Raw genomic sequence first — 27,337 nt, 5'->3', positions numbered from 1 at the left:
GAAGAACTGAAAATTGCTGGAAAGTTTTGTTTGATTTTTCTGCCAAAAGAAGAGTAGAAAATGCTACTTATTTCTAGAATTCTTTGTCCCAGGAGTCCCTCCTCAAAACTTCTATCCAGCATTCTGGGAAAACATCCCTGGAGACAGTGTAACATTATCTAGTTTTGTACTTGAGAAAATATTGGGCTTGTTTTGAAAACCTCAGGTGGAATTCTACTTCTTAGTATTAAGATAATATAGTGTTAATAGTTTTATTTTTCCTATAATGTGGAAATCGTTTCCAGAACAGTGACTAGAAGAAAGGCTGACTTACTTATCCAACAATGATGTATTTAGGACTATTATGTGACAGGCATTCTGGGGAATTGACAACATCTAGCCTGTTTTTTATAATATGAAAATGTAGGGTTTGCAAAAACACAGCTTGATCAGCAATGTAGAAAAAATATGTGATATTCATAATAAGCTTTATTAGAATAGAAGGGGATTTTAAGAAATTGGGTTCTTGCCACCTCGAAAGAGAAAACCTGATTTTTCTCAGATCACTTTGAGCTGCTTATGAGTGAGCATCACAGCCAGAAACCAAGGCCAAGTCCAAAGCATCTACATTAGCTGCATCGGCCTCTACTCTGACAGCGCCTGCCTCCACCACTACATTTGGGCTGGGGATCAACATGTGTGCGGGTAAAAAGGGAGATAAAGCAAACATCTGTTCTCACAATATGGGCTTGTTATCATAGCTCCTTTAAGTACTGGAGTGCTGGTTCCAAGAGCATATTTTCTCCTGAACGGAATCTCCTCAAGGCCTGGTCGATTTTCCGAGGACTCAGGGACAGGTTGTAAATGAGGTTGTAGTTGTGAATGAGGCGCCTGGCTCGTTCCTTCTCCAGGACTCCTGTGATTAGGTGAGGTTGGAGGGACATTTTTGAAAGAGGACAGAGAAAATAAAAAAAATACAAAATGTATTAGCTTGAATGACTTTGGAGTAATCATGAAATACTAATATTTTTGAAACTTTAAGCTTCTTAAAAATCAAGTGACACCTTAAAAAGATATTTCTAGTCCAGGTATGCATCATAGATGCCAGGAGGACTTTTAGGGTGACTTTGGGGAGAGGAGATTGGGGGGGGGGGCAGTAAAATGTGTAGATAGATTCTAAAGCAATTTAAGCTTGTTTTTTGTGGCCATAAAACTTAAAAAGCCAAGTTTTGAAATAGATGGGTGTCTGCTAAAAATAATTTTTAATTGTTCTGGTTTATTTTTATCTGTGAAGTGTCCAAACATATTCCTAAACATGCAGGATTCAAAAAGCATTCTCATGTCTTTCTGGAAATGTATTTACTGTGACTCCTTCCACCTTTCTGTGTAATCACAGGTAAACCACATAACTTCTTGTGGCTCAGAGTCTGAATGTGTCTATTAGAGATGGCAATGTTTATCATTATTGGATTTACTCTGGTATCCACATGTTATATATACCAGTGCCAACGTGTTTTCCATGGTAAGGTTAGGTAGATTTCAAAGGTTGCAAAGAGTTTAAGTGTTGAACATACTCGCAGCTAAGATCAACGACTCATTCATATGCCCCTAATTGTGAACTTACATATGTCAGACACTGTAGTTGGGAATCTAGAGGGGTTATAAAGCTGGTCTATTATTTCAAGGAACTTCCAACCAGTTGGAGCTAAAAGCTATGCAAAAAATTAACTAAAGTGCAACAACAGTAACAATAATGACTGATACTTACATATAAATTCACCATGTTTCACTCCTACAAGCATTTTACCAATAACAATTCATTTACTCCCCATGAGAACCCATTTTAGGAGTGAGAAACAGACGTGGAGATGGCAAATCACTTGTCCAAGGTTGCTCAAGTCCATGCATTAAAGCACTTCTCTAGATTATAGAATTTTAGTCAGGCTCATATTGTTTTCTGGATATGTTCCTTGATTGTGAAGCTCTATGCTAGCAGTATCAATGAGAAGATTTTAAATATCGGGATGAACGATATATTCCTTAGATGTTCCTTTACTACTTTCCTGTACTTGTGCAGACTGTATAGTAAATGATTGTAAAATTTGTTCTCAAAGACCTCAAAGGTGGTCCCCTGGTCATTTATCGAAAGCCACTGCCAGTCCATGAGAGAGAGGTCTAGTGGATGTCTGCCTTCTCTGTGTAAGTTACCAAATACTGTTTCTATTGGAATGTGTAAGGACTGTTAAGCAAGATGTGCCCCTCTGAGCTGCCATCCAATGGGTGTTCTTATCAGTGGGCTACAGACAGGTGGTCCTAATGTCATTTATGCCTTCCACTTCTATTCTTTCTTGTCCAGTCCTAGTCTATATCCTGCCCATCTTATCCCAGTTTGTTTGTTTCTATCCTATTCAGATTTGTTTATTGTCTCTCTCTTCTATTAGAATGCTGGTCCTTTCATCTGCAGAAACCTTTTTCCTTGATGTTAGCTAAGGACATTGCTGCAGATCTCTGGATTGGGTTGGCTAAGGACATTGCTGCAGATCTCTGAATTGATCCCTCAGGACACTTTCTCAGACCCTGTCTTTGGAGTGTCTGCCTTGGAAAAGTACTTTAACCTTTTGAGCCTAGGTTTCTTCAACTCTAAAATAGGGATAATAAAATTGTATTAAAAAAATCAGTAAAATAGCAAGTGCTTAGCAAAAGGCCCAGAACTAGGAAGCACTCATTAATGCAGTTAATACCAGAGAATAATTATAGCAATTATAACATCAACATTGTTTAAAATATATAAGAATGCATTTTAATAAAAAGAAATAATTAAAAACATATATCCATATATACTTCAGTGTATATTTTAATTAAAAATTTTAAATAGTGTTAAAAACACATTTAAGAATCACCACTAGTGTGTGTGTGTAGGGGAGGGGGACATTTTCTACTACTTTCTAAGCTTTATCATTGGTAGGGGTTCCCTACTGTCAAACAAAAGTCCATTGCCACCAAAACCGGTTTGGCTCAGTGGATAGAGTGTCGGCCTGTTGACTGAAAGGTCCCAGGTTCGATTCCAGCCAAGGGTATGTACCTTGGGTGTGCAAGAGGCAGCTGATCAATGATTCTCTCTATCCATTTCTCTTCCTCTCTGTAAAAAAAAAATCAATAAAATATATTTTTAAAAAAGTTCATTGCCCTGGTTGGGTGGTTAGTTGGAATGTGGTCCCATACCTCCAAATGTTTCAAGTTTGATTCCAGGTCAGGACACATACTTAGTTTGCAGGTTCGTTTTCTGGTGGAGGCAACTGTTCTTGTTTCTCTCTCTCATCAATATTTCTCTCTCTCTGTCTCTCTCTCTCTTCCGCTGTTACCAAAATCCAATAATAATAATAATAATTATAATAATAACCATATCCTCAGGTAAGGATTAAAAAAAGAAGCCCATTGACTGGAATTTGTATCTGTCTGATTTACAGTCATTAGGGGCAGCCCAGGACAGCTGCCTAAAATAACCCTTAAAATGCATCTTAGTGATAGAAAGGTGGCCCTTCTCCCACCAGAATAAAAATGAAAGAAATAATAAGAAGAACCTCTTTAGCATCCACTTCATTCTATAGTTCACAAAGCACATTCAGATATCATGTGACCCTTTTTCAGATCTGGGAGGTACATTTTATTATTATCCTTCCTCTTTTATAGAGGAGGGAAAAGGTCACAGAATATAAGTGATTGGCTTTAAAGACTCAGAAATTGATAACATCTGAACTTGAATTTAGGTCTTTTGGTAAAAGTCAACAAAGCAACAAAAGTAACTAATGTTTTTCCGGTATATCATGGGAGTTTGGTGTAGTGGGAAGTCCAATAGATCTGGATTTGAATTATTGTTCAACTTCCTACTTTGAGCTTGGCTTTCTCCTCCAAAGTAAGGACACTAATTCCTTCAACATGTGGTTAATGTGAGGTGTTAGTGAGGCAGTACATGTAAAGTGTAGACCCACCCAGAGAATGTCCTTGAAGGCTCTCATTGTATTCTGTCACCTTGAACTCTAAAATACTTTTTATCCAGCCTTTAGTTCACTGGGAAAATTCCAAATCTACCATTCATCCCAACATTTATCTCAACTTCCCTTCCTTCTTTTGAAAACATGATCAGTTATTCAGTCATTTCTTATTCCTTCTCTTCAAGGATATTTTTTCTTTTTAAAAAAATATATTTTATTGATTTTTAACAGAGAGAAAGGGAGAGATAGAGAGCTAGAAGCATCGATGAGAGAGAAACATCAACCAGCTGCCTCTTGCACACCCCCTACTGGGGATGTGCCCGCAACCAAGGTACATGCCCTTGACCGGAATCGAACCTGGGACCTTTCAGTCCGCAGACCGACGCTCTATCACTGAGCCAAACCGGCTTTGGCCAAGGATATTTTCTTGACAACCCCCATTAGAAAATAAGCACCAAGTAGGTTCCCAGAAATGCCAATTTAATGATGGATGGTCTGCCATCATCCTGGATGGAGGACATCCTGGCCTACATGTTTCCTTACACATAATAAAGAACAGTGATTCATCAGTGGGCAAAATAGGTATCATCTGCTCAGTGTCTAGAATGGGGCAGTGGTGGTCTGCTAAATACTGGGGTTAATAAGCCAACAAAATGACTTCAGTTAATCCTCTTTCCTAATTAAAGATAGTTATAGATGTTTCCAGATCTGCCTGACACATTCCTTGGCTGTTGAAGAACTACTGAATTTCATAGAAACAGAGAAAACAGACATAAATAGTAAAGAGGCCATGAGAAAGGCATTTCAGATCTGCTGAACTCTGCCTCCAAAGTCAACAAAATGCCATTTTTCCTTAGAACAGTTTAGAAGCATGAGAAAGGTCCTGGTCTTTGGGAAGTATCTTAGCAACTAAGTTTATGATCCATCATCCATCATTATAAGTCAGCATTTGTTTCTTTGAAAATGTCTTTTATTTCTACTCAGTTTTCTGTTTTTGTTTCATTTTTGTTTGTAACTCATCACCACTCTCACAGTACTGGTCTGAATACGTAGAATCATGATTATTTCAATAACCTTTTAATCTCCTTTTTTCCCCAGTATCTTCCCTAAATGATCAATCTCAGCTTTTCTTGTGTTGTCCTCTGGGTGAACCTTTGCTGAATACTGGGTAGAGAATGAAGCCCCACCCTAACTTTCAGGATTCATATTAGTGCCTCAACTTCACTACTCAACCAACATGAGTCTCAAGTTCTGACCTGTTCACAACCTTCACCAAACTTCATTCCAACTTCCAAACTTTGTAGAAGATGGTTTCAAACTTGGAATGCACTACCCACTTACCCAAAGTCTACTGCTCCTCAGGCTAATCTCAACCTCTCTTTTGCATGGAGCCCTCTCTGAGTATCCCAGCTCATATTAGACAATGAGCTTCTTTTCCTCTCTCTCACTGTCCTTTGGACTCTTTAACTCTATGTGTGTCTTTAATTGTAATACTTTACTGTATGCTGTTTTTTTTTTTTTTTTGTTTGTTTTTTTTAAAGATTGGTATCAAACTATTGTTAATTCCTGTGTTTTACCTTCTTACCTAAAAGCCCTTTGAGGTCGGAGATCATGTCTCATTCTTTCTTGTTTCCCTCCCAGTCAAGTCTCTAGTACAGTGCTGGTCTCATAAGAGATGCTTAATAAATTATTTTTTGATTCAGCTAAATAAATTTTCATTGGAAAATTTCCTTTCTTTGTTATAATTATTACAAGTCCTTGAGTGATAGAGGGTAGTTATACTTCATGCAGTCTATATTTAATTTCCTTGGGAAATTAAAAAAAAATGAAACAAAAAGAAAAACAGAGAGAATGAAAAAACAGGCATTTATATTGTTGTATAATTACTTCTAGGGAGTAATGATGTGTATGCTAACTTTTAAAAAATTAATTACTTTCAGTTTTATTGAAATATAACAGTGTATGAATTTAGGTTGTACAATGTGATGATTTGATGATACATATATATATATTGAGAAATGTTTACCACAATAAGTTTATTTAAAATAACTTTTACTTCATATAATCACCATTTTGTTGTTGTCAATACTGTTATGGTAAGAACATAAAAGCTGTACTCTCATATCAATTTTTAAGTATACAAAGAATATTATTTAATCACCACCCTACACATTAGATCCTCTGAACTTACTGCTCTTATAACTGAAAGTTTGCACCCTTTGATCAATGTCTCCCCATTTTCTTTAGCAACCACAATTCTAATCTCCATTTCTTTGAGTTCAATGTTTTTAGATTCCACATATCATAAACTAACTCTTCATTAACCACAATATGTGATTAAATACAACAGTTTCAGTCCATGTGCTTTTTTATAAGCTCTCTCCTTTCCATTCTCCAAGTCTCTGGGTTCTGTAATTAATTCTCTCACTTGGACATTGTAATGGCCTCCATTCCTTTTTTCTCTTTCATCTTTATTCAAGCACACAATCAAGGATTTTTATGAAGTACAACTTTATCACATATTCCCCTGCTTAGAAACTACTCACTATCTTTTCATTAAGTTCAAATTCCTTGGTCCAGCATCTAAGAGCTTTCTAGATCTGGTCCCATCTCATATATCCATCTCTATCATTTAATATTCTTCTTTAAAATTTTTATTATTTTATTTCAAAGTTGTTTATTTTTTGTTTTAATTTACAGCTGACATTCAATTACTATTCTTCTTAATAGCACCTATATTCTACCCAAACCAAACCAAACTCCTTGGCTTTGAGCTTTATACATAATACTTTGCTTGGCCAACTTGCACCTTTGCCAGGGAGGACCCTGTATTTCATTCCTTTGTATATAAACTGCCTTTTACCTTAATGATCCATTTCACATTACGATCCAGTCCCGATCACCTCACTAGGAAGGAATTCTCCTTTCTCTGAATGCCCACATGGCACATCCTAATGGCATTTAGCACCTTCCATCTTGGATTTAGTTATTTGTGTACATTCATGCATTTATTTGCTGCCTCAAAATTATGTTAAACAGAATTGTGTAAGGTGCTTGAGTAAAAAGGTAATTTAGTCTACTGGTGAGATAGTACTAAGCCCTTAGACCACATGTGTCAAACACAAGGCCCGAGGGCCAAATCCGTCCCGCCAGGCCTTGCAATGTGGCCCGCACCACGCTGTCATCACTGCACTCCGCTGCGTTTCCATCACAATGACAGTTTATGACTGTTCAGTAAACCATTCGGCCCGCGATTTAGGCTGGATTTTAGATTTTGGCCCCTTCTCTGATTGAGTTCGACACCCCTACCTTAGACTAAAAAAAAAATACACTAATATCAAATATAATAATGGATGTTAAAGAACCCTGAGAGATCAGATAAAGATTTGGCTGGGTCTGTCTGGGGAAATCAGGGAAGTCTCAGAGGAATAGTGCTTCAGTTCCAACATATAATATTTATAGGTATTAAGTAGCCAGGTGGAAAAGATGGGAGGTGTCAGGCGGTGGGGTAGGTAGAAAAGAGGCAAACAGCTCAAATGGAGGGTGTAGGGTTAGAAAAGGCAAACTCCAGGAGAAAGCAAGGCCAGTTGAGGAAGGCAAGTTATTCATTATGTCTGGGTAAGATATGCTGAAAGAATAACAATTGAAGGAGAAAAGACTGGTCAGTCAGATGAATAGAGCCCAGGTTTTGACTTGCTAAGAAGTTTAGAGTTAGCCTGTTAGCAGGCATGCTGAAGTATTTTATTTAGGAGAATGAGATTGGATTATAGGTTAGACTCAGGTAGTAGAGTGGACAGAGGATCAGAGACACAAGGAAACTGTAAGTAGCTGGTGGGGGATTCATTCATATCTTGATTCATCTTTATATTTATTGATTGTTCTTAGCACAGTGCCAAGCACTAGGTTTATATGAAAATTGTATTTTTTAAGAAGTGAAAAAAGATGTGTCCCACTTTCAGACTGGAACATGAAAAGAAAGGTATATCAGCCTCACACACTCACCTGTATTACTCAGATCACACAGGTAGAGGGCATTTTCTAGCTTCCTGAACCTGTCAATCCACATCTCACATTCTTCAGATTTGTTCTCCATCACTGGACTCCCAAATGGCTGTGAGACTGGTCTGATCTTCAAAGAGCTCAGGGTATCTTTGGGGTCTGAAATCTCAGCAGGAAGGGTTTCTGGCTGCAGCTTTTCTTTGGGAGATTTCTATACACAAAAAAAGACACAAGCATCTCACTGGCAGCACATTCAGCAGCCAGAGTGCCTCCACTCTTTTGGCCGAAGACGAGGACACACAACTAGTATGATTTATTGCAAGGTCTGGCTTTATAAAGGTTGGAGGATGAGTTTCAAATCCTCAGTGCCATTGGGCCATATCTGCCAAGTGTTGTTAGATGTAAGCTACATTCTGAGTGTGCATGTATGTGTTTTTAAAGAGAAGGGTGAAATCATGACTTTTATTCAGTTTCATTTCTGATTTACACAAAGCAAAATTTTTGTAACTGCTGAGACTTTTCAAGATAGCCTAATCTTCATATTAATAGCACCAACAGGGCATGGGCTTCAGGAAATGCTTACAACATATTGGTGGGAAAACCTCTGGATCATGAATGTGAGTTTCTTGACAAAGAGTGGTTGAAACAACAGTGATATTACCTTAGGCTAGTGGGCTAATTATAACAGACCATAAAGCATCTCTAGTTCTGCCCATTCCATTCATTTAACAAAGGAAACTGAGGTGAGTGGAAGTGATTGCTAAGATCATACATTGAATGGTAGACAAAACTAGAGTGTAGAGGTTATGTCTAGTTCATTTTGGTATCATAACCCATCTTCAGTATAAAATAGATATTTTTTTTAAGAATAAACAGAGAAACAAGTCCCAACTGGGCCATCCTGTCACCTACCATTTAGAGAGAGCAGGTTATATTTTGCTCTACCCAACTCCACTTTTCCAGGAATTGCTGCTCTCTCACAGTTGTAGAGAGAACCAATATATATCTAAGTACTTAGTATAGGGCTGGGCATCTAATACAAAGTGGGTCACAATAAACACATTGCCTAGTGATTTTGGAAATATTTGTGAGAGGTAAAGACAGGGAGACAGACAAACGGAGATCTTTGGGTAAGAGGTAGGTACTCTAGCAGGTTTTCCACTGTGTACCTGAAATGAGTAAAAGCTGGTCATTTGAGATATAGATGGTAGATAGATAGATAGATAGACAAGTAGGTAGACAGATAAGAGAGATGTAGAGTTGACAGAAGAGAGGAGAGAAAAGAGAGAGAAAGTTATGATAATGTCTAAGAGCCTGATTTAATTCATTGTTACATTTCTAACTTTAGGTAGCATAATATGCTTCTCTATTAACCCAATAAATTATGCTGGTAGAGTTGAGTCTCATAATTGCAATCCAAAGAATGTTAACTAATTTGCGATAGAATTATGCCTCTAACTTGTGTATAACATCTGTGCTTCTCCCCAACTTTCAAATACCTGAGTTTTTCTAATATTTATACCTTTGTTTCAAACTTCTCACTTATAAGCTATGAAAAAAATCCAATAGTTCTAAACAATAGTAATTGTAATAAGAAGCCAAGTTTTGAGTTTGTTAACAAACGTGGATTTAGCTGCTACTAGGGATGTGAAGAATTGTTTCATTTAAAATAACAGAATGATATATGAAATTGTACCCATATGGAGGATCAGCAACCAGTACATTTTAAGAGATTAATATTAAAAAATCCTCTTTAATAAAATCAATTTTGGGAAAAGCTGCAGGCTACATAAAGAAAATTGAGTGGTGAAGGAGTCTTATACTTGTTAGAGCTTTGGGTCACTTTAGAAATCTGAAAGAAGCTTTAGATTATCTACTCATGTAAAAGCACATTTGGATAGTTTTGTGGATATTTAGAGGGTCCAAAGAGATCCTTGGAGGTGTGAAACTGATTTTAAATAACTTTATATTTCTTTAGATAGTTCAACTTTCTATTTGACCACTAAAGACAGGGAAAGGGTAAATTTGTATGAACCTGAATTAAGCTAACTCACTCACTCACGCACTCACTCACTCACTCACTCACACATCTTATACTGTTTTGGTCCCATTGCATCTAAATGAAGTCCAAATGCTTTGCTCGGCAAATAAGAACATTCAAGTTCTTGCTCTTGCTATCTTCTTTCAGTCCTACTTATACATCTTTTTCTCCAGCCACATAGAACCAGAGAAAAATGAGGTTGTTTTATGCCTTATACATGCTGTTTCCTCTTGCCACTTATGCACTGATTGGTTGGGCTCCTCCTACTTATCCTTCAAGACAGGAGTCTTATTTCACTTCTTGTGGGAAGCTTTCCTTGTCAGCTGGGTGAGGGGCAGTTCTCTGCAGCTTCTTTGCAGCCCCTTTCTCTACCATATCACTTACTGTGGGCTGTTCTAATATTAATAGTTATTAGAGAACCTCTCTCTTCCATCAGAGAAATGGAGACTGGGCCTGTGGCATAGCCACTTATTTGTCTTCAAGGTTTGGCTAGTGGCTGGAACATAGTTCTTAAGACATGCTTCCTGGGTGAATCAGTGAATGAGTGAGTGATTTTATTTGGGGCAATAAGAAAGTTGCTTTACCAAACCTCCACTTCAATTTCCCTTTCTGAATTCTGTTGATACAGGATTGAGAAGCATCAATTATTGCAGAAATGCAGCAAAACCCTCCAAAAGAGGCAAAATAAAAGAGCAAAGTCTATTTTTCATAATCATATTCACAACAGACTTAACACTCAAGGAGAAAGCATTTGCTGCTGTTTCCTGCATTGCAAGCGGCTTGCCAAAATGGATACTATTTTTCTAAAATATTTCAAAGTGTGAAGTGCATGAAGAGGCCTCCCGTCATTTTAAGATGAATTATGTTCTAATCCGGGCATTTCAAAAACAACAACAACAGAAAAACTCAGGCTGGTTTTCAATTCTGTCTGCATCTCCTCCTGGCTAAGTGCTGGGAATATTAAAACAGATTTTTATTGCTTGCCAGATTTTTTTTTTTAAAGCAAAGAAAGAACCCATTATATTTTAAAATGTGATGTCTGGTGAAAAGGTCACCCTCAGTTTCGGGAAGCTGGGCTGAAGATGTTAAAATAGGTCTCCTGACCATCCTTTATTTTGATAGCAGCTGGTGGGTGGGTCACAGGCTTTGGAGGGACACCTGTACACATGCTACAGGTCCAGTTTCTCGGGGCAGATGGCATGCCTATCACCAAGTGATGATGAGGTCTCTGCATGCATGTTGGCTAGGACAGGGACCAGCCCACACTCTAGGAGCCCTACTTCCCTTCTCTGCTGAAGGAGAGTCTCAAAGTCAAAGATAATCTGACATCAAGGCACTGGGTGGAAATAAAAAACCCAGAAGGGAGGGCCCCACCCAGCATCAGAGGCAGAAGGGGCAGGACTGCTGAAGCCCTCCTCGAGCTTCATACAGCCAGGTGCGTACCATATGTTCGGTTTTGCCTTGAGACATCTCAGGGCCTTCAGCCTGCACTGTGGTGGCAGAGGCTTCCTTTCCTTCCTTTCCTGAACAAGAAATAAAAAGTGGAAGGGTTTAGTTTGGTCTCTTCATTTTAATACATACACATATGCCTCCAGGCAAAGAAGATGTTGAGGCTCTGCTGTATGGCTGGCACTGTGTTGGGTGGTGGGGATACACTGGTGGGCATGAATTGCCGATTTCTGGACTGATAGAGCGCTCAAAAGGGAGGCAGAATTATCATTTCATTACCAACTATCATAAACACAACACAGGAGAATATGAAAATATTTAAACTTATTTTGGGGTATGTGTGAGTTTTAGAGCATCAAAGAAGGCTTCTTGAAGGAAGTGACACTTAAACTGGGGACCTGAAGCATGAATAGGAGTTTCTAGGCAAAGGTGATGGTGGGGTGCACTTGGTACAGAGATTTCCAGAGAAGCACAGACGATAGCCTGAACTTCCCTGAATCAGGAGGGCTTTTACAGTCTGGGGAGTAGTCCTGTCTCTTAATACAGAAGCAGGCACTTCTGCCTCCCCCTCCACAAAGGTGTGTGCCTGAAGTTCAAGTAAAACCTTAGTCTTCTCACTTCCTTGCTCCTTTGAGTGGTCAGAGGTCCTGTGCAGGCATATGTTTGAACAGCCTCCTTAACCCAGGGCTTCTACAAGTTGCTCAGTTGGCTGTCTTCATGGATAGAACAAATTTCTTTAGGATTCAGGAAAAAGACCCAAAGACCTTCTGCTAAAACCCTCAAAGAGTTACTGTGAGTATTCCTCATTCATCACTTAGTACCTTCCATCAGATTGGCTACTGATTTATTTTGCAAATCTATGTGATGACTACACAGTCCAGATTTCTGGATGCTTCAGCTCCAGTATTTAATGCAGATTAAAGAGTGACATTAAGAAATACATACTGCTTCTGAGTTGGGTTTCACTATCTATACTAATTAAAGGGTAATATGCTAATTAGACTGGGAGACCTTCTAAACGTCCTTTTGGACAAAAGCATGGTGGCAAGGCCAAGGCAGAGGTGGTTAAGGGTGATCAGTCCAGGAGGGGAGAGCAATTGGGAGTTAAGGGTGAGCAGGCCAGCAAGGAGGGGCAGGCAGTTGGTGGTGAGCAGGCTGGCAGGCAGAGTTCTTAGAGGTGATCAGGCAGGCAGGCAGGGGAGTGGTTAGGAGCCAGCGGTCCTGGATTGTGAGAGGGATGTCCTTTGAAAGTTCCCAGTTTGGAGAAGGTGCAGGCTGGGCTGAGGCACATCAATCCCCATCTCCATGCATGAATTTCATGCACCAGGCCACTAGTCCTATATAATAGTAAGCTAATATGCAAATTGACCTAATGGCAGAACCACCAGTTGCCATGAAGTGCACTGACCACTAAGGTGCAGATGCTCAATGCAGGAGCTGCCCTCTGGTGGTCAGTGCACCAGGAACCAGGCTCACAGCTGGCAAGCACAGCTTCAGTGGCAGGAGCCTCTGCAGTCTCTGCAGTAGCTCTAAGGATGTCTGACTGATGGCTTAGGCCCTCTCCTCCTGAGGGCTCCCAGACTGCAAAGAGGGCACAGACCAGGCTGAGGGACCCTCCCCCCCCCCTCCCCCTGCCCCCTGTGTTCACAAATGTCATGCTCTGGGCCTCTAGTTTTTTAGTAAGTTCTGACTCCTTTCTCTACTGGCTGCATGACCTTGGGCAAGTTACTTGACCTCTTTGTGTCTCAATTGCTCCTTCTGTAAAATGTGGAGAACGCCACCTAGAGGCTATTGTGAAAATTAAATGAACTAGAAAAGATAAAGCAAATACCTCCAGCACAGCAAGTGTTCACTAAATGTTAATTAATAGAATTACCTATCGAAGCATGTTTATATAAGTATTCATCTATCAGATTAAAAGCCTTTTGTTAGGCTTTTAACACTGCACCTGCAAGTCATTAAGAATCTTCTCCCTCAGTTTTTTGATGGAGAAAACAATGCAATATCATAATCTCCTCTGAAGCCCCAGTACCCAGTGTTAGAATAAGGACTCAATGCATGCTTGTTGACTAAGTGAATAACCTTGTGCCTTAATTTGGAGTTTGGTAAATAAAATCACTACATATATAATTCTGTCTCCCCAGTTCCTTTCAGGCCCTAGAAGAGAAGGAGTTTTCTCTGTATTTCTGTATCCTCCCATACTTAACCCAGCCATGATACAGAGTAAAAATTAATAGATGCTTAATAAGGATCTTGATGACAACCAGTTAGGGCTGCCTCTTCCAGGCAGGTCTAATTTCATCTGCTGAAAACTTAAGTTGTCATGGGAACTTAGTAGCAATGGTCCCTGCTTATTTCACCCAGAATGTAAAAGAAGCTTTATGTTTCCTGTAAATGAAAAAAGGTTCACATTATTCTGAAACACAGAGTCAGAGAGTTAAAGGGATTCTAGAAACAGTATATAACATAAGGGCAGAAAGGTGGATTTCGGTATCAGACCCAAATGCTATTCTGCTTCTTTCCTTTTGGATTTTAATTTTGTCATTTATGAAAAGGGAATGATATCAGTAATCTCCAGTACCATGGGGATTTTTAAAAACTTCTTAACATGGAGAAGATGCTCAAAACAGGATTTATTATTTGTTGTTGTTTTATCTATAATAATAAAAGCATAATATGCTAATTAGACTGCACAGCCGAAGGCTGGAAGGAAATATGAGGGCCAAACCGCTTGCATGAATTTTGTGCATTGGGCCTCTAGTTATAATTATATGACCATAAGCATGTCTAGAAGAGGATTTAACATTAACTAGATGTGTCAGGCATTCTTCTGGGCACTGTTCATACGCATTATTCCTTTTAGTATAAGGTCTAGAATCTAGTCTTTGTCCTAGTTCAGTTTCTCTTTACTGTCTGCACTTCTGAAACTTCTTTTAGGAGAAAATACAGGGGTGTCTTTTAAGTTTCTCTGTCTTCCTCCTAATACCTATAAGCCTATAAAAAGCTAATGATTTGCACATGTAAGAATCCGTGGACAAACCCCAAGGCAGAACAATTTTTTTTTCTTTCTAACACAGCAGGAAGGATAAATAATAACCATCTGTCTAGTCAACTTGCCAGCTGAAGATTTGTACTGGAGGAAATCAGCCAAGCTGGCTTCTAGAGATTTCCAGGTGTTAGAAGGGTCAGGTTTTACAGGGCTTCCCGTGGATTCTGATAGTTACACAGTCAGTGCTCCCATTCCTCCCTCTCCCCACTCTCCTGTCCTCCCCCATCTGCTGACTCCCCCCAAATAACTTGAATCAGTGGCCTTCAGTGCTGGCTGCTAACATGCTCATATCTGGGGAGCTTTGAACATTATCAGTTCCCAGGCATCACATCAGGCCAATGAAATCAGAATCTCTAGGGGTGAGAACCCAGCTCAGGACTTGTAAAGAATTCCCTAGATAATTTTCTAGTGAAGCCAGGGTAGCTAAAAACAAATTTAAATACTGGCTTCTGGTCTCAATGGACCTACAGAATGAAGTTTTTGTGAGAAGGAAAACAATATATGTCAAATATCTATATAGTCCAGGCACTTCCCTCATGTTTTCTTATCTTGAGTTTAACCCTGTGAGGTAGAAACTATCTCCATTTGACAGATGAGGAAACAGAGGCAATGAAAGTTTCAGTTACCTGCTTATGACAACAGTGGTAGGGATAGGTTTGGGATTCTAATTCATTTATTTATTCAACAAGCATTTGTTAAGTGCTTACTCTATACTAGGCTCCATTCTAGGCACTATAATACAACTATGAACAAGACATAATCTTTTAATGGAGTGTGCATTCCAGTGGTGGGGCAAACAAATAGATATGTAAAATAATGTCAAGTAGTGATAAATGTTAAGAATACATCTAAAGCCAATTATGGGCATAGAACATAGTGGTGTTTGCTATTTTAGATTGGGAATTTGCCAAAAACCCCTCTGAAGTGACATATAAATAGATCCATGAGTGAGGAAACAAGAGAGAAAGGCATAAAAATGTCTGGGGAAAGAGCATTCCAGAAGAAAACTATGTCAAGGGCAAAGATTTCAGAGAGCCTTCTTAGTGTGTCCCAGCAATAGCTGAGAAGAGAGCCTCTCAGACCCAGAATGTAAAGGGAAGATAAGTGGGTCAAGTATTCACACAACTAAAGGGCCTCAATGAGCCATGCATGTGCCTGGAGTTGATTTTTTATTATTTTGGCTTCCCAGCATTCATCCCTTCTCTGATATTCTTCCCTTCATTACTCTCTTATAGTAATGGCAACTGTCTTTTGCTTTCTGTGGCCCACTCCTCCCCATCCCAGTGTGTGGTGTGGAAGGAATATTTCAACTCCAGGTTTGGTGTCAAAGAGTTGAAGACTAGGGTGGGTCTTATGTCCAATGAAGAGTGGTGCCTTCATAAGAGAAAAGAGAGAAGAATTAGAAAGAGGGAAACAGAAGAAGGAAAGCCATGAGAAGACAGAGATGGGGTTTATACTTATGCAGACACAGCCAAGGAATGCTTTGGGCCCCCAAACCTGGAGGAAGCAAGAAAGGATTCTTTTTTAGAGCCTTCAGAGGGAAATGATTGATTTCAGACTTCTGGAAGTATAGAGAATAAATTCCTATTATTTTAAGCCACCCAGTTTGTGGCATTTTGTTACTGCAGCACTAAGGAAATGAACACACTCACTATCCTCTTTTTGCTCTCTCAGTCTCTCAATATTCCTATAACCAATACCCCAATTTCTTGTTGTGAGTTTTCTCTGTTTGACATACCTTGTAAGGTTTTTGTTTTCAGTTAAAATAGAAACTTACATATTTCCCCACCCCCAGATGCTCAATACCTTGCATTTTGATCTTAAGGTAATTAGTAAATGGTTGATGGATATAGTACATAGAGAAATTGCAACAGCAGATTAATATCAATGCATATTTTTTTACCTGTCATATTTAAAACTTCCCAGTTGCTAAATATTTTGTCCAATTCATCCTTATAATTTTGCTTAATAATATGTCTTGGAAATCTTCCTGTATTAGGCCAGCCAGGTTATTACAGTTGCATAGTTTTATCAGTTGGATATTTGTCATCTAAGGAAATGATTACTAAATAATTTTTATGTTGTTTTCATTTATTAAAACATTAAAAAGTTCTGCCATAAATATACACACACACAAACACACACACATGGGTGTGGAGTAGTATTTTGTGAGCTATCAGTCAGATAGGTCTGTACCCTTGATCTAAAGAGCTGCATGATTAAAGTTTCAATAAATAATACCAACTTCCACCGAAACTGGTTTGGCTCAGTGGATAGAGCATCGGCCTTCAGACTGAACTATCCCAGGTTCGATTCCATCAAGGACATGTACGTTGGTTGCGGGCACATCCCTTGAAGGGGATGTGCAGGAGGCAGCTGGTCAATGTTTCTCTCTCATCGATGTTTCTAACTTTCTATCCCTCTCTCTTCCTCTCTGTAAAAAATCAATAAAATATATAAAAAATAATAATACCAACTTCCATAAGTGTGCTGGATTCACCATAAAGGGATAATACTAGAGAATACTTCATGATATCATACAAATTGGAGAGTTATGCATTTTATGATCCAACTGTCCTAAAAGAATAGTCATTAAGGTAATTCTCACTCTTATTTTTTCTGCACTGGTGAGCCATTTACATTTCTGGGAGCAATGAAATCAAACCCAACAAGCAAACAGTTGGAGCTAAGCATCAGAGTCAACAATAGCTCTGGGAAATAGGAGGTCCTCAGAGGAACAATATTACTAAACTCACCTGTAGGCAAATCAGAAGACAAATCAGAGGAAGCTCTGCTCAACAACTCAACAAAATTCTGCCATCTGTGCAAAAATGGAGACAAAATATTGGTGGTCAATATCATTGCTCTGGGAGAGAGAGAGAGAGAGAGAGAGAGAGAGAGAGAGAGAGAGAGAGAGAGAGAGAGAGAGAGAGAGGGAGAGAGATATCAAACTGGAAACCCAAGTATGTGCCCTGACATCAACCAGCAACCTTTCTGTGCAGGGAGGGCACTCAACCAACTGAGCCACTCTTGCAGGGCCTGAAGGAGCTTTCTGACACCTGAATCATTCAGGGTGAAATGTAGGAAACAGAAGCTCCTTTATATAAGGAGCTTTAATATAAGGAATAGGTGCCCACAAATGACTGCAAGGCCAGTAGAATGGAAGTTGATGTCTGCTGCTAGGCTCAGGGACCAACCTCCATCAGCAGATATAATCTAGAAACCAGGACATTGCAGGAAATTCTGGCTCATGTCTCAGTTGCCCCTGACCATGAGGTTGATGACTTGGCTGTCATCAACTGTATTTTGACCACTGGAAAACTGATGCCTGCCGGGGTCTGAGGTTCCTACTACTGCAGGGAAAGTAAATACTTAAAATATATTTGTCCTACTTCCTTCTGTCTTTTAAATCTCTGATGGAACTTAAATCAATTTCAGAACTTTGGTGTCAAGAGAGTTTTAAAAAATGTTCTTTTCAGCCTTTCCAAATATGAGATATATTGCAACACAGGAAAGAGAATAGAAGGGAATAGGAATGAGTGCTGAGTGCAAATAGACACTATTTAGCAAAGTCCCGAAGCAGAAATTGCATTGAGCAATACATCTGCATGTGACAATCAGAGTCATGTAAGCTTACAAGTACTTTAGGAATGCTTTGGTATTGGAAAATCACTTATATTTTTTTGTCCAGCATCCATCCACTTTCCATTTATATACAAATATGTTTTTATCTGGGGCAATGGACCACAATCAAGGTCCCATTCCCTTCCCTGGATAGTGCTGTGATACACCTTGTCTGAATAATCACTATCTATCACTTTCTCCACTCCCAATTCCTCTTTCTCTCTCTCAGGCTCTGTCTCTCTATCTTTCCTAATTTTTGGTTTGGTACTTCCTGAAGTTCCCATTCCCTCCTCCAATTTTGTGTAATATTTCACATCCTTTCAAACATTTATTTTGCTTATGTTAGCCAAGGGCAGTTTCTGTTACTAGCAACCATATTATATCTGATTAGAATTTTTATCTCCTTATTATCCATAAGAAGTTAAGCAAAAAGAAAGAGCAAGTTGTGAGATATATGTCCTAGGTTTTCACGTGATTGTATTCTCTTCAAATAAAAATAATTTGTTAGCTATATAACTAGTTTTGCTTACATTGCATAAAACTTTTCCTGTACATGATATTACAAATTAGCAAAGTTCTTAGATTAGTATAGACAAATATGGCCTCCAGAGCTTCATTTATTTTGGGGCACATAAGTACATCAAGCATAGGTATATAGAACCGGAAGCCAGATAAGCTGATGACTACATCAGCTGCTGAAGGCTAGGCAAGGCAGGATAAGCAGGATCTGATATTAGCACAGATCTGGAAATAAACTGCAGTAGAAGTAGTTTCTGTCTTTTACATTTGCTGCAATTTATTTCTAGGCCTTCTCAGGAGGGCCAACCTTATATCTAGAGCATCTTTTAATCTGTTGAAAAACAACAGCCTGACAAACAAAACCCAGATATATTCATACTTTCACACTGCATAACATTTATTTTTTTCAGAACTGATTGGAGTTATTAAATATGAGATGAAGCCTCTGGACAAAATGGCACCAGAAACGCACTTGTCCCCCCCCCCCCCCTTTTTTTTTAGATATATTTTATTGATTTTTTTACAGAGAGGAAGAGAGAGGGATAGAGATTTAGAAACATCGATGAGAGAGAATTATCAATCAGTTGTCTCCTGCACACCCCCTACTAGGGATGTCCCTGCAACCAAGGTACATGCCCTTGAACAGAATTGAACCTGGGACCTTTCAGTCTGCAGGTCAATGCTCTATCCACTGAGCCAAACCCGTTTTAGCTTTCTTGCCCCTTCTTGATCATGTGGTGCTAGTAGGGGAAGGAGACTGTGGGAAAATTTTCTAAGTATTGAGTTTGAATATTACCTTATTTATATGGTGCATAGGACTAATATGACCAACACATTTCTTAAGATTATTTGAATAAAATGTTTTCATCTATATTTTTAATTAAACTTATTGGGATGATACTGGTTAATAAAATTATATAGGTTTCAAGTGTACCATTCTATGATACTTCATCTGTAAATTGCATTATGTGCCAATCACCCAAGGTACAATCTTACATATTCTTTATTTGACCTTACCACCTTTAAAAAGCTATATATGAGAATGGGCTCTGGGTGTCATAACAAGACTATAATTCTAATCACAGAAGCAGAGGCCAAACTCCTAATATCAAGTCAAAGAAATCAGGACACGTCTGTGAGGCTGATCCTAGATTCAGACAGATCTGAGTTCAAATTCAAACTTTGATTTAATTTATTATGTTAAAATGGCCTTCAGTTAACTTTCTGAGGACTTTATGTGCATTTCTCATTTTACTGAAAAAACCACTTTTTGAGACATGTAGATAACTTGCCCAGTACATGGATCAATGAGGCTGCCAGGATGTAAACCCTGGCTGTCTGACTCAAATCCTGTGCCCTTGACCATTGTACTATGTGATCTTACATTTCCATTTCCCTCTCTGGAATTCCATGAGCACAGCTCCACTGTCTTCTGACATTTACTATTGCAGAAGTTTGAGGTTCGTCTGATTTTTTGTTCATTTGTAATTATTTTTCCTTTTATTTGCTCTGGTTTAGTTTTATTTTGTTTTTGGCCGAGAGCCTTAAATACTTTTCTTTGTCTTTTTAATACATACATTTTGTCAGGATTGATATGGGTACATTTGTTCTTTCTTTCTTTTTAAAATATATTTTATTGATTTTTTTACAGAGAAGAAGGGAGAAGTATAGAGAGTTAGAAACATCGATGAGAGAGAAACATCAATCAACTGCCTCCTGCACAGCCCCCACTGGGTATGTGCCCGCAACCAAGGTACATGCCCTTGACCAGAATTGAACCTGGGACCCTTCAGTCTGCAGGCCAACACTCTATCCACTGAACCAAACCAGTTGGGGCTACATTTTTTTCTTATTTTATTTTAAAGCAATGTGAATCATTTTCATCTGTACACAGAGAACTTTTTTCTCTTTTCCCATCTTTGCAAAGTTTCTTCAGTTGCAATTTTTGTTTTTATATCATGAACAATTTTTCTGTTTTCTTATTTTACAACAAGCAAAATCATGTTGCTCCTGCCACCCACATGTGTCCTGCCCACCCACCTGCCACGCGTCTTGACACCCTAACCTCACCACCCAGAGCTCAAGCGAGCCTGGCTGCATCTCCAACCCCTTCAGCCTTCTCTGGCTACTTCAAGCTCCGCCCTCAGTCCTATGAGTCTTCTCAGGCTGGTTCCTTCTTCTCCAGGTGCCTCCCCACTTCTGCTCCATCTCTAGAGCAATGTGGTGGCTCTGCCTTGTCATGGCACCGGAGGAGAGTGTGGAAGCTTCCCACCTGCTACAGAGTTTTGAGCACCGCTTCCTGGCAGCGTGCATGCTGCACTACTTCCTCTGGCAGGTGGCTGGTGTGTGTGCTGAGTGTTAGCAATGGGTAGTAAAGGACTGGTGAGGGGGGCACTATAAGCTCTCACACATGCTCTCCCCACCACAGTATGGTCCTGCCTTCATACTGCACCTCCCCACTTCCACCCCACCTCCAGAGCAACATGGAGGCTATGCCCTGCTGTGCACATGCACACAGCCTCCTGCTGATTCGTCACAATGGCATGAGGGTGTCACGGCCATTAGCATAGTGGCACTTTATTATATAGGAATTATATAGGATACCAAGGCTTTGGGGGTTTGATTTAGTCTTATTCTTCTACATCTACTATTGTATCTTATTTTGTTCTCTGTTCTTCAGATTTTGTGGGAACCTCTCAAAATTGACATTATGAAATTATTTTTAGTGTTAATTTTGCTTTTTTGTTGAGTACTGGTTACTCTTTTATTTGATAAATAATATTTTATTGTAACACATCTATTAGTTATGTGTTGCTTTTTTTACTGCTTTCAGGCTATGATCATATAATTGAGTAGTTGCAACAGACTGTAGATCCACAAAACCTAAAACATTTACTCTCTTGCCCTTTATAGAAAAGGTTTGCTGATGTAAACATCTACACTAATAAAAGAGAAAGATGCCAATTGACCATCCCTTCATGACACCCATCAGCCAATCAGGAGTGAGTATGCAAATCAATACAAAGATAGTGGGCTAATTTGCATATGCAGGTGCTGGGGCAGGAAGGGACACAGGCATTCCACACTACCCCAGCAGCTCCAGGCCTCTGGGCAGTTTAGGAAGGTAAAAAAGGTGGCTGCAGGCTGGAGCCTTTGCAGAAAGGCAGCTATGGCCAGAGTGAAGGTGGTGCCAGCAGTCAGGGGAAGGAAGGCCCATTCTTGCCTCTAGTTTAACATAAATGCCATCATACCCTCAAATATCTAGTAGTATTCACTTTTCCTTAATTGTTTCATAATTTTTATTGAGATATAATTTACACAACATTGTGTTGGTTTCAGATGTAGAACAAAATAATTCAACATACGTACATATTATAAAATGACAAACACAGTAAGTCCAGCTAAAATCCACTACCACACATAGTTACAATCTGGTTACCTCTTAATTCTACCTCTTAACTGTTTGCTTGAAACTATCCAGAATTCTCCAAGGTTTTACTAATTTCTTCTATTCACCTTTTGTGCTTTTAAAATTCATTTTTATAGCCTTTTAATCTCATTATGCTTATTATTTCAACAGAGGACATACCTTCTTATATCCTGTGTAGAGAACACAGCTGGTTTTCAAGTTTCTAGAGTAAATCATTTTTTAAAAGTTTATTGTTTTGGAGTTTGCAGAATCACGATTCCCTCTTTATGTCTGCAGAATTTAAAAAAATTGGGCCTTCCATGTTGGGTTTTCTCTTTATTCAAGGTCAAAGAGGAACTGTTCCCATTCAACACAATACAGCAGGTGAGTTGTGTAGATTTCTCTTGGCCTACGGGCTGCTCATTTAATCCTGTAGATAAAGGGCAGGTGGCAACTTCCACCAATGCCTGGTTGCCTGATGCCCCGCAGTTGAGTCCACTTCAGGTGGGGTCTTTTTACCCCACCTATTGAATATCAGATACTAAATCAGTTCATTATGTCCTAATCGATATACCCCTCAGCATATACCCAATACAATTACCAACCTACACAACAGTATTTTCAAGAATTTTTGCTTCACCAGATGTAAACACCATAGCCAGCTTTTCCCTTTCCTGCTTCCTTTCCCCAGTTTACTGCTCTGTCAATCCTGGGAGTTGTAATCTCTACATAGGTACAGGAAGTATAGATCCTGAGCAGTGTAGATTCTGAGGAGAAATAAGCTGTCAAGGATTTCTTGTGGTTAATTTAATTAAATTAAATAACCAGAATCTTGCAGCCATTGCTGACAGAGCCCTCGCACATACACTGCACTTCAGGGATAAAGCCACAGACTGAGCTGCCAGCCTCTTGCACTGTGTTCCTGCAGGCTGACCGGTCCCTTATAAAGGAGTTCCTGTAATCTTCTTTCAACCAATGGGTTGAGACCTGCCCTATCCAATCAGTAATATACAACTATACTTCATTTGTATCTTTACTGACCAATCAGAGCAGCTCCTTAATAGCAATCAGAACGTGTGAATCAGACCATTCAGGATGGTGCTATTTGGGCCAATCAGAGTATGTAAATCTGGAGTTCTCATTTGCATAAAAGTGGACCTATCAGGGATAAAAGAGGGTGGAAACTTTATATAAGCAGGCCTTCCCTTTACCAGGTGGGGATCACTCTTTTTCATTCTGTAGGACTCTCTGGTTTGCAAACTGTTTACCTGAATAAAGTTTGTCCTGTTTACGAACCCCAGACTCAGAAATCCAGTGGCACTAGACTGGTGACAGTGACCTTTTGTTGACAGCAGGTAATTGTATGTTTGTGTGTCCTTGAGTGAGGGTTGGAGGAGGTGGAAACAGAGCTCAGGCAGCTACAAAGAGCACCTGTGTTACTTTGTGGTTGGTTAAAACACGGAGCCTTCAAATCAAAGGGAAGGCACAAAATGTCTTCTTTCTTCTGCATGTCTTTTAGGTAGGTAGGGTAAAACTTGGGGAATCAACTCATTATTTTTTCCAGATTCTGTTTATTTATAGTTGGTAGAGATTCCTTTTAGATTGTGGCGCTATTAGTTTTTGTTGCTGGTGCATTGTTTGTGTCTATTTGTCTACTGGATTTTGGTTGGGGGTTGTGAAGCAGATGACATTTTATATGGAACATTTTATGAAGAGAAACAAGACAAAAAAAGACAAAACAAGACAAAACAGAAGCCAAACACACAAAACGTGAGCTTTTTCATGAAACACCTGTAATGATGAAATTAAATACAGATGGCATGTTTCTCTGTGCTTCATATAGGCTTCAATCAAAGATGTTCAGGTGCTTCCTTCCCAAGCTTATTACCTTTTCCCCCTGTGAAATGTACACTTCAGTCATAACAACAGTGTAGTTCTCCAAACTTGCTATGCTTTTGCTCACTTTTTTGCTCCTTGTCTTTGAAATACTCTTCCCCATCTCTCATCTAATTAGTTCCTAGAAGTTAAGCTGATATTCATAATACAACAGTGCTGAAGAGAAGGTCTGTTCAATTGCTAGACTCAAAGCCTTTGAGTCAAAGGAATACACATAGGCATCTTCGACCCCTGATTTGAAGAGTTTAATCATTCTAGCCATTCCTTTGGGAATGTAATCTACTCCAGCTGAGAACGTACAAAATATGTTAGAAGGAGGAGGCAGATGGTAAGGGAAGTATGGAGGAGACTGTTAGTGTTTAAGGCAGGGATGGGGAATGTCCGGCGCTAGAGGGTCATGTAAGGCCTGAGAAATCATTTGGTCTGACCCTGCCAAGGCATTAGGGGTGAGTTACCGTATTTTTCGGACCATAAGACGCACTTTTTTCCCCCCAGAAGTGGGGGGAAAAAGTCCCTGCGTCTTATGGTCCAAATATAGCCTACACATATACTTTAAAAAAAAGTTTTTTTACTTGCCCGGCTCTGTGTGGTCTCTGTGTGCTTGCCCGGCTCTGTGTGCTTGCTGCAGCCACTGTCCATTCCTCCGTGCCCAGAGTGTCTGCCCCGCTCTGTAAACCCCGAGTGGTAGAGGAGTTCCCATGTATGGTAGTCAGCCTCCATGCCCTCGCTGCAGCCATATCTCCATGTCAGCCCAGGTGCGGTGTACGGTAACTGCGTAATCCAAACTGTAATCATCGCCTGTACCCCTTGCTGGCCCGTACTCCGTGCCCGGAAGAATGCCGCGTCTATTCCCCCAATCATTCCTCTCCGCCCTCTGTTGCCGTGCTTGACTACTGGGTAGGCTACTGTAGATCTCCGCCCACCAGTAAACTCTGCCCTCCGTTGGATGCCCTGATTGATAACGCCGCTACGTCAGAATTTCTCTTCATACTATTATACCGGTAACTGTCAAAATGTTTGTACTGCAACAAACTTCATACGGGTATATTGTATGCAGAGACTTTCTGTGCACTATTTGTTTCAGAATCTTTTTTTCTTCATTTCCCTTCTCTAAAAACTGGTGCGTCTTATGGTCCGGTGCGTCTTATGGTCCGAAAAATACAGGTAATTAAATGTTTGAGCAAATATAGCAATTTTTAAGTTAATAATTTCGTATTGCTCTTGAATGATTATAAATATTTAAATGTCCCTTAGCAGGAAAAAGTTCCCCATCCTTGTTTTAGGGGCTGTATAGTTTACTCAGGCTGCCATAACAAAATGCCACAGACTGGGTGGCTTAAACAACAGAAATGTATTTTCTCACAGTTCTGGAGGCTAGAAGTTCAAGATCTAGGTGTCATCAGGTTTGGCTTCTCTGAAGGCTGACATATGGCAGGCTTCTTGTTGTGTTGTGTCTTTTCTGTAGGGGTCCAGATTTTCTCATCTCATAAGGAGACCAGGCAGAGTGGATTAGGGCCTAACCTGATGAACACATTTTAACTTAATCACCCATTTGAAGGCCTTATCTGCAAATATAGTTATAATCTGAGGTCCTTGGGTTTCAATTTAAGAATCAGGAGTGGGCTGGGACCGGTTTGGCTCAATGGATAAAGCGTCGGCTTGGGGACTGAAGAGCCCCAGGTTCGATTCCGGTCAAGGGCATGTACCTTGGTTGCGGGCATATCCCCAGTAGGGGGTGTGCAAGAGGCAGCTGATCAATGACTCTCTCTCATTGATGTTTCTAACTCTCTATCGCTCTCCCTTCCTCTCTGTACAAAAATCAATAAAATATATTAAAAAAAAAAAAAGAATCAGGAGTGGGGGTGAGGATATAATTCAGCCTATAACAGGAACAAAGACACACAACTTTTGGAACAATTTACTTAAGATTTCTGAATTTCAGTTTATTCATCTCTGAAGTGGGTATGAAAAATATAACTCATGGACTGCTGGGAGTGTTACAAGAGATAACCCATGTAAAGCATCTAGCTTGTGCCTGGGACATGTTAGGTGCCTTGCATCAATCTCTTACACCCTTAGTTCAGGTGGGTATTTGTTCACCTGCTGGGTGCTCATTTATCTTTGTTTTCTATTCTCACCTAAGGGTATTTTTTCCATTGATCTTCAGAGAGTGGAAGGGGGAGGGAGAAACATCAAAGTTAGTGAGACATATTGATTGATTTTCTCTCCCTGTGCTCCTGCAGGGCTGGAGAACAAACCCACAACCCTTTGGTATGTAGACAGCTCTCTAATCATTTAGCAACACCTCTACAGCTGGGTGTTCATTTAACTGCATTGTCTTCCTTTGCTTTCAGCTTCTCAGTCATGTAGTTTGAGTAATATATATATATATATATATATATATATATATATATATATATATATATATATATTTTTTTTTTTTTTTTTGCATATTCACAGCTTCTCGGTCATGTAGTTTGAGTAATATATATATATATATATATATATATATATATATATTTTTTTTTTTTTTTTTTTTTTGCATATTCACCCTGATAGCAAAGTCCTTCCCTGACACACAGGCAGTAAACTCAAATTCAGACAAAAGGATTCTTTTTTCACTTGATAGATGGAAAATAAGAGAAAATATTTACTTTCCCAAGTTCCCAAAGCCAGTGCATTTCTGGGAGAGGATTTCCTTCTTGGCCTAGGTGATTCTGGAGCTCCTGCTGCCTTTCTGCATGGAAGGGGCTGGGATATGGGGAGTTTCAGACAGTGAGAAGAAGTTACCTTCAAACCCTGAGCTTCTTTGGATCATATCTGCTCCAGGAGCTAAAAAGCCTACCTGCTTTTGTATTTGTATCCCACACCTCTTCTGGGTCCTGGAGGAGAGGCCAGGAGACACTCAGTGACTGGTTCAGAACTGTCTTTAGTATCAAGCTCAAAGGTGGAGCCTACCATGGACCTCAGGCAGTTTTCCTATGACCCCTGTGCCTAGCCACCATCCTATAAACTCACAGAACTTGTAGAAGAGTAAGTATGGTACATTAAGAGCCAAAACTCCTAAGCTAGAGAGTCTGCATTTGATTTAGCCTATTGATGGATTCATTTATCAGTTGCATATTGGTTTTAGCCCTCTCTGCCTCAGTGCCTCAGTTTCCTCACCTGATAAACAATAGTACTGATCTCATGTGGGCACTTGCAAAGATTAAGAGTCAACATTTATAAAGTATGTAGGAAATGACCTAGAATATAATAAGCACTATGTAAGTGCTGGTTATCCTATATAATAAAGAGATAATATACAAATTAACTGTCATGCCATCATAAAGATGGCTGCACCCACAGCAGAGGTGGGATTCCCATGAGTGATCAGCAGG

General features: G+C 39.5%; 1 protein-coding gene across 1 annotated transcript in view; it reads right to left on the bottom strand.

The window, feature by feature from the left end:
* Nucleotides 1-453: 453 nt before the first annotated feature.
* Nucleotides 454-27,337, bottom strand: part of CUNH1orf87 (chromosome unknown C1orf87 homolog) — a 78,222-nt gene continuing 51,338 nt past the window's right edge. The window contains exons 8-11 of the mRNA XM_036445610.2: nucleotides 17,266-17,330; nucleotides 11,455-11,534; nucleotides 7,974-8,181; nucleotides 454-895 (exon numbers count right to left, since the gene is read on the bottom strand). Coding sequence (XP_036301503.1) covers nucleotides 735-895; nucleotides 7,974-8,181; nucleotides 11,455-11,534; nucleotides 17,266-17,330 — 514 coding nt within the window. The 3' untranslated portion in view covers nucleotides 454-734. The remainder of the gene's footprint in view (nucleotides 896-7,973; nucleotides 8,182-11,454; nucleotides 11,535-17,265; nucleotides 17,331-27,337) is intronic.

This window comes from Pipistrellus kuhlii, unplaced genomic scaffold (genome assembly GCF_014108245.1).
Source record: "Pipistrellus kuhlii isolate mPipKuh1 unplaced genomic scaffold, mPipKuh1.p scaffold_m20_p_2, whole genome shotgun sequence".
Lineage (NCBI taxonomy): Eukaryota > Metazoa > Chordata > Mammalia > Chiroptera > Vespertilionidae > Pipistrellus > Pipistrellus kuhlii.
Note: the sequence above shows the minus strand (reverse complement) of the source record. Positions and strands in the feature narration are given on the sequence as shown.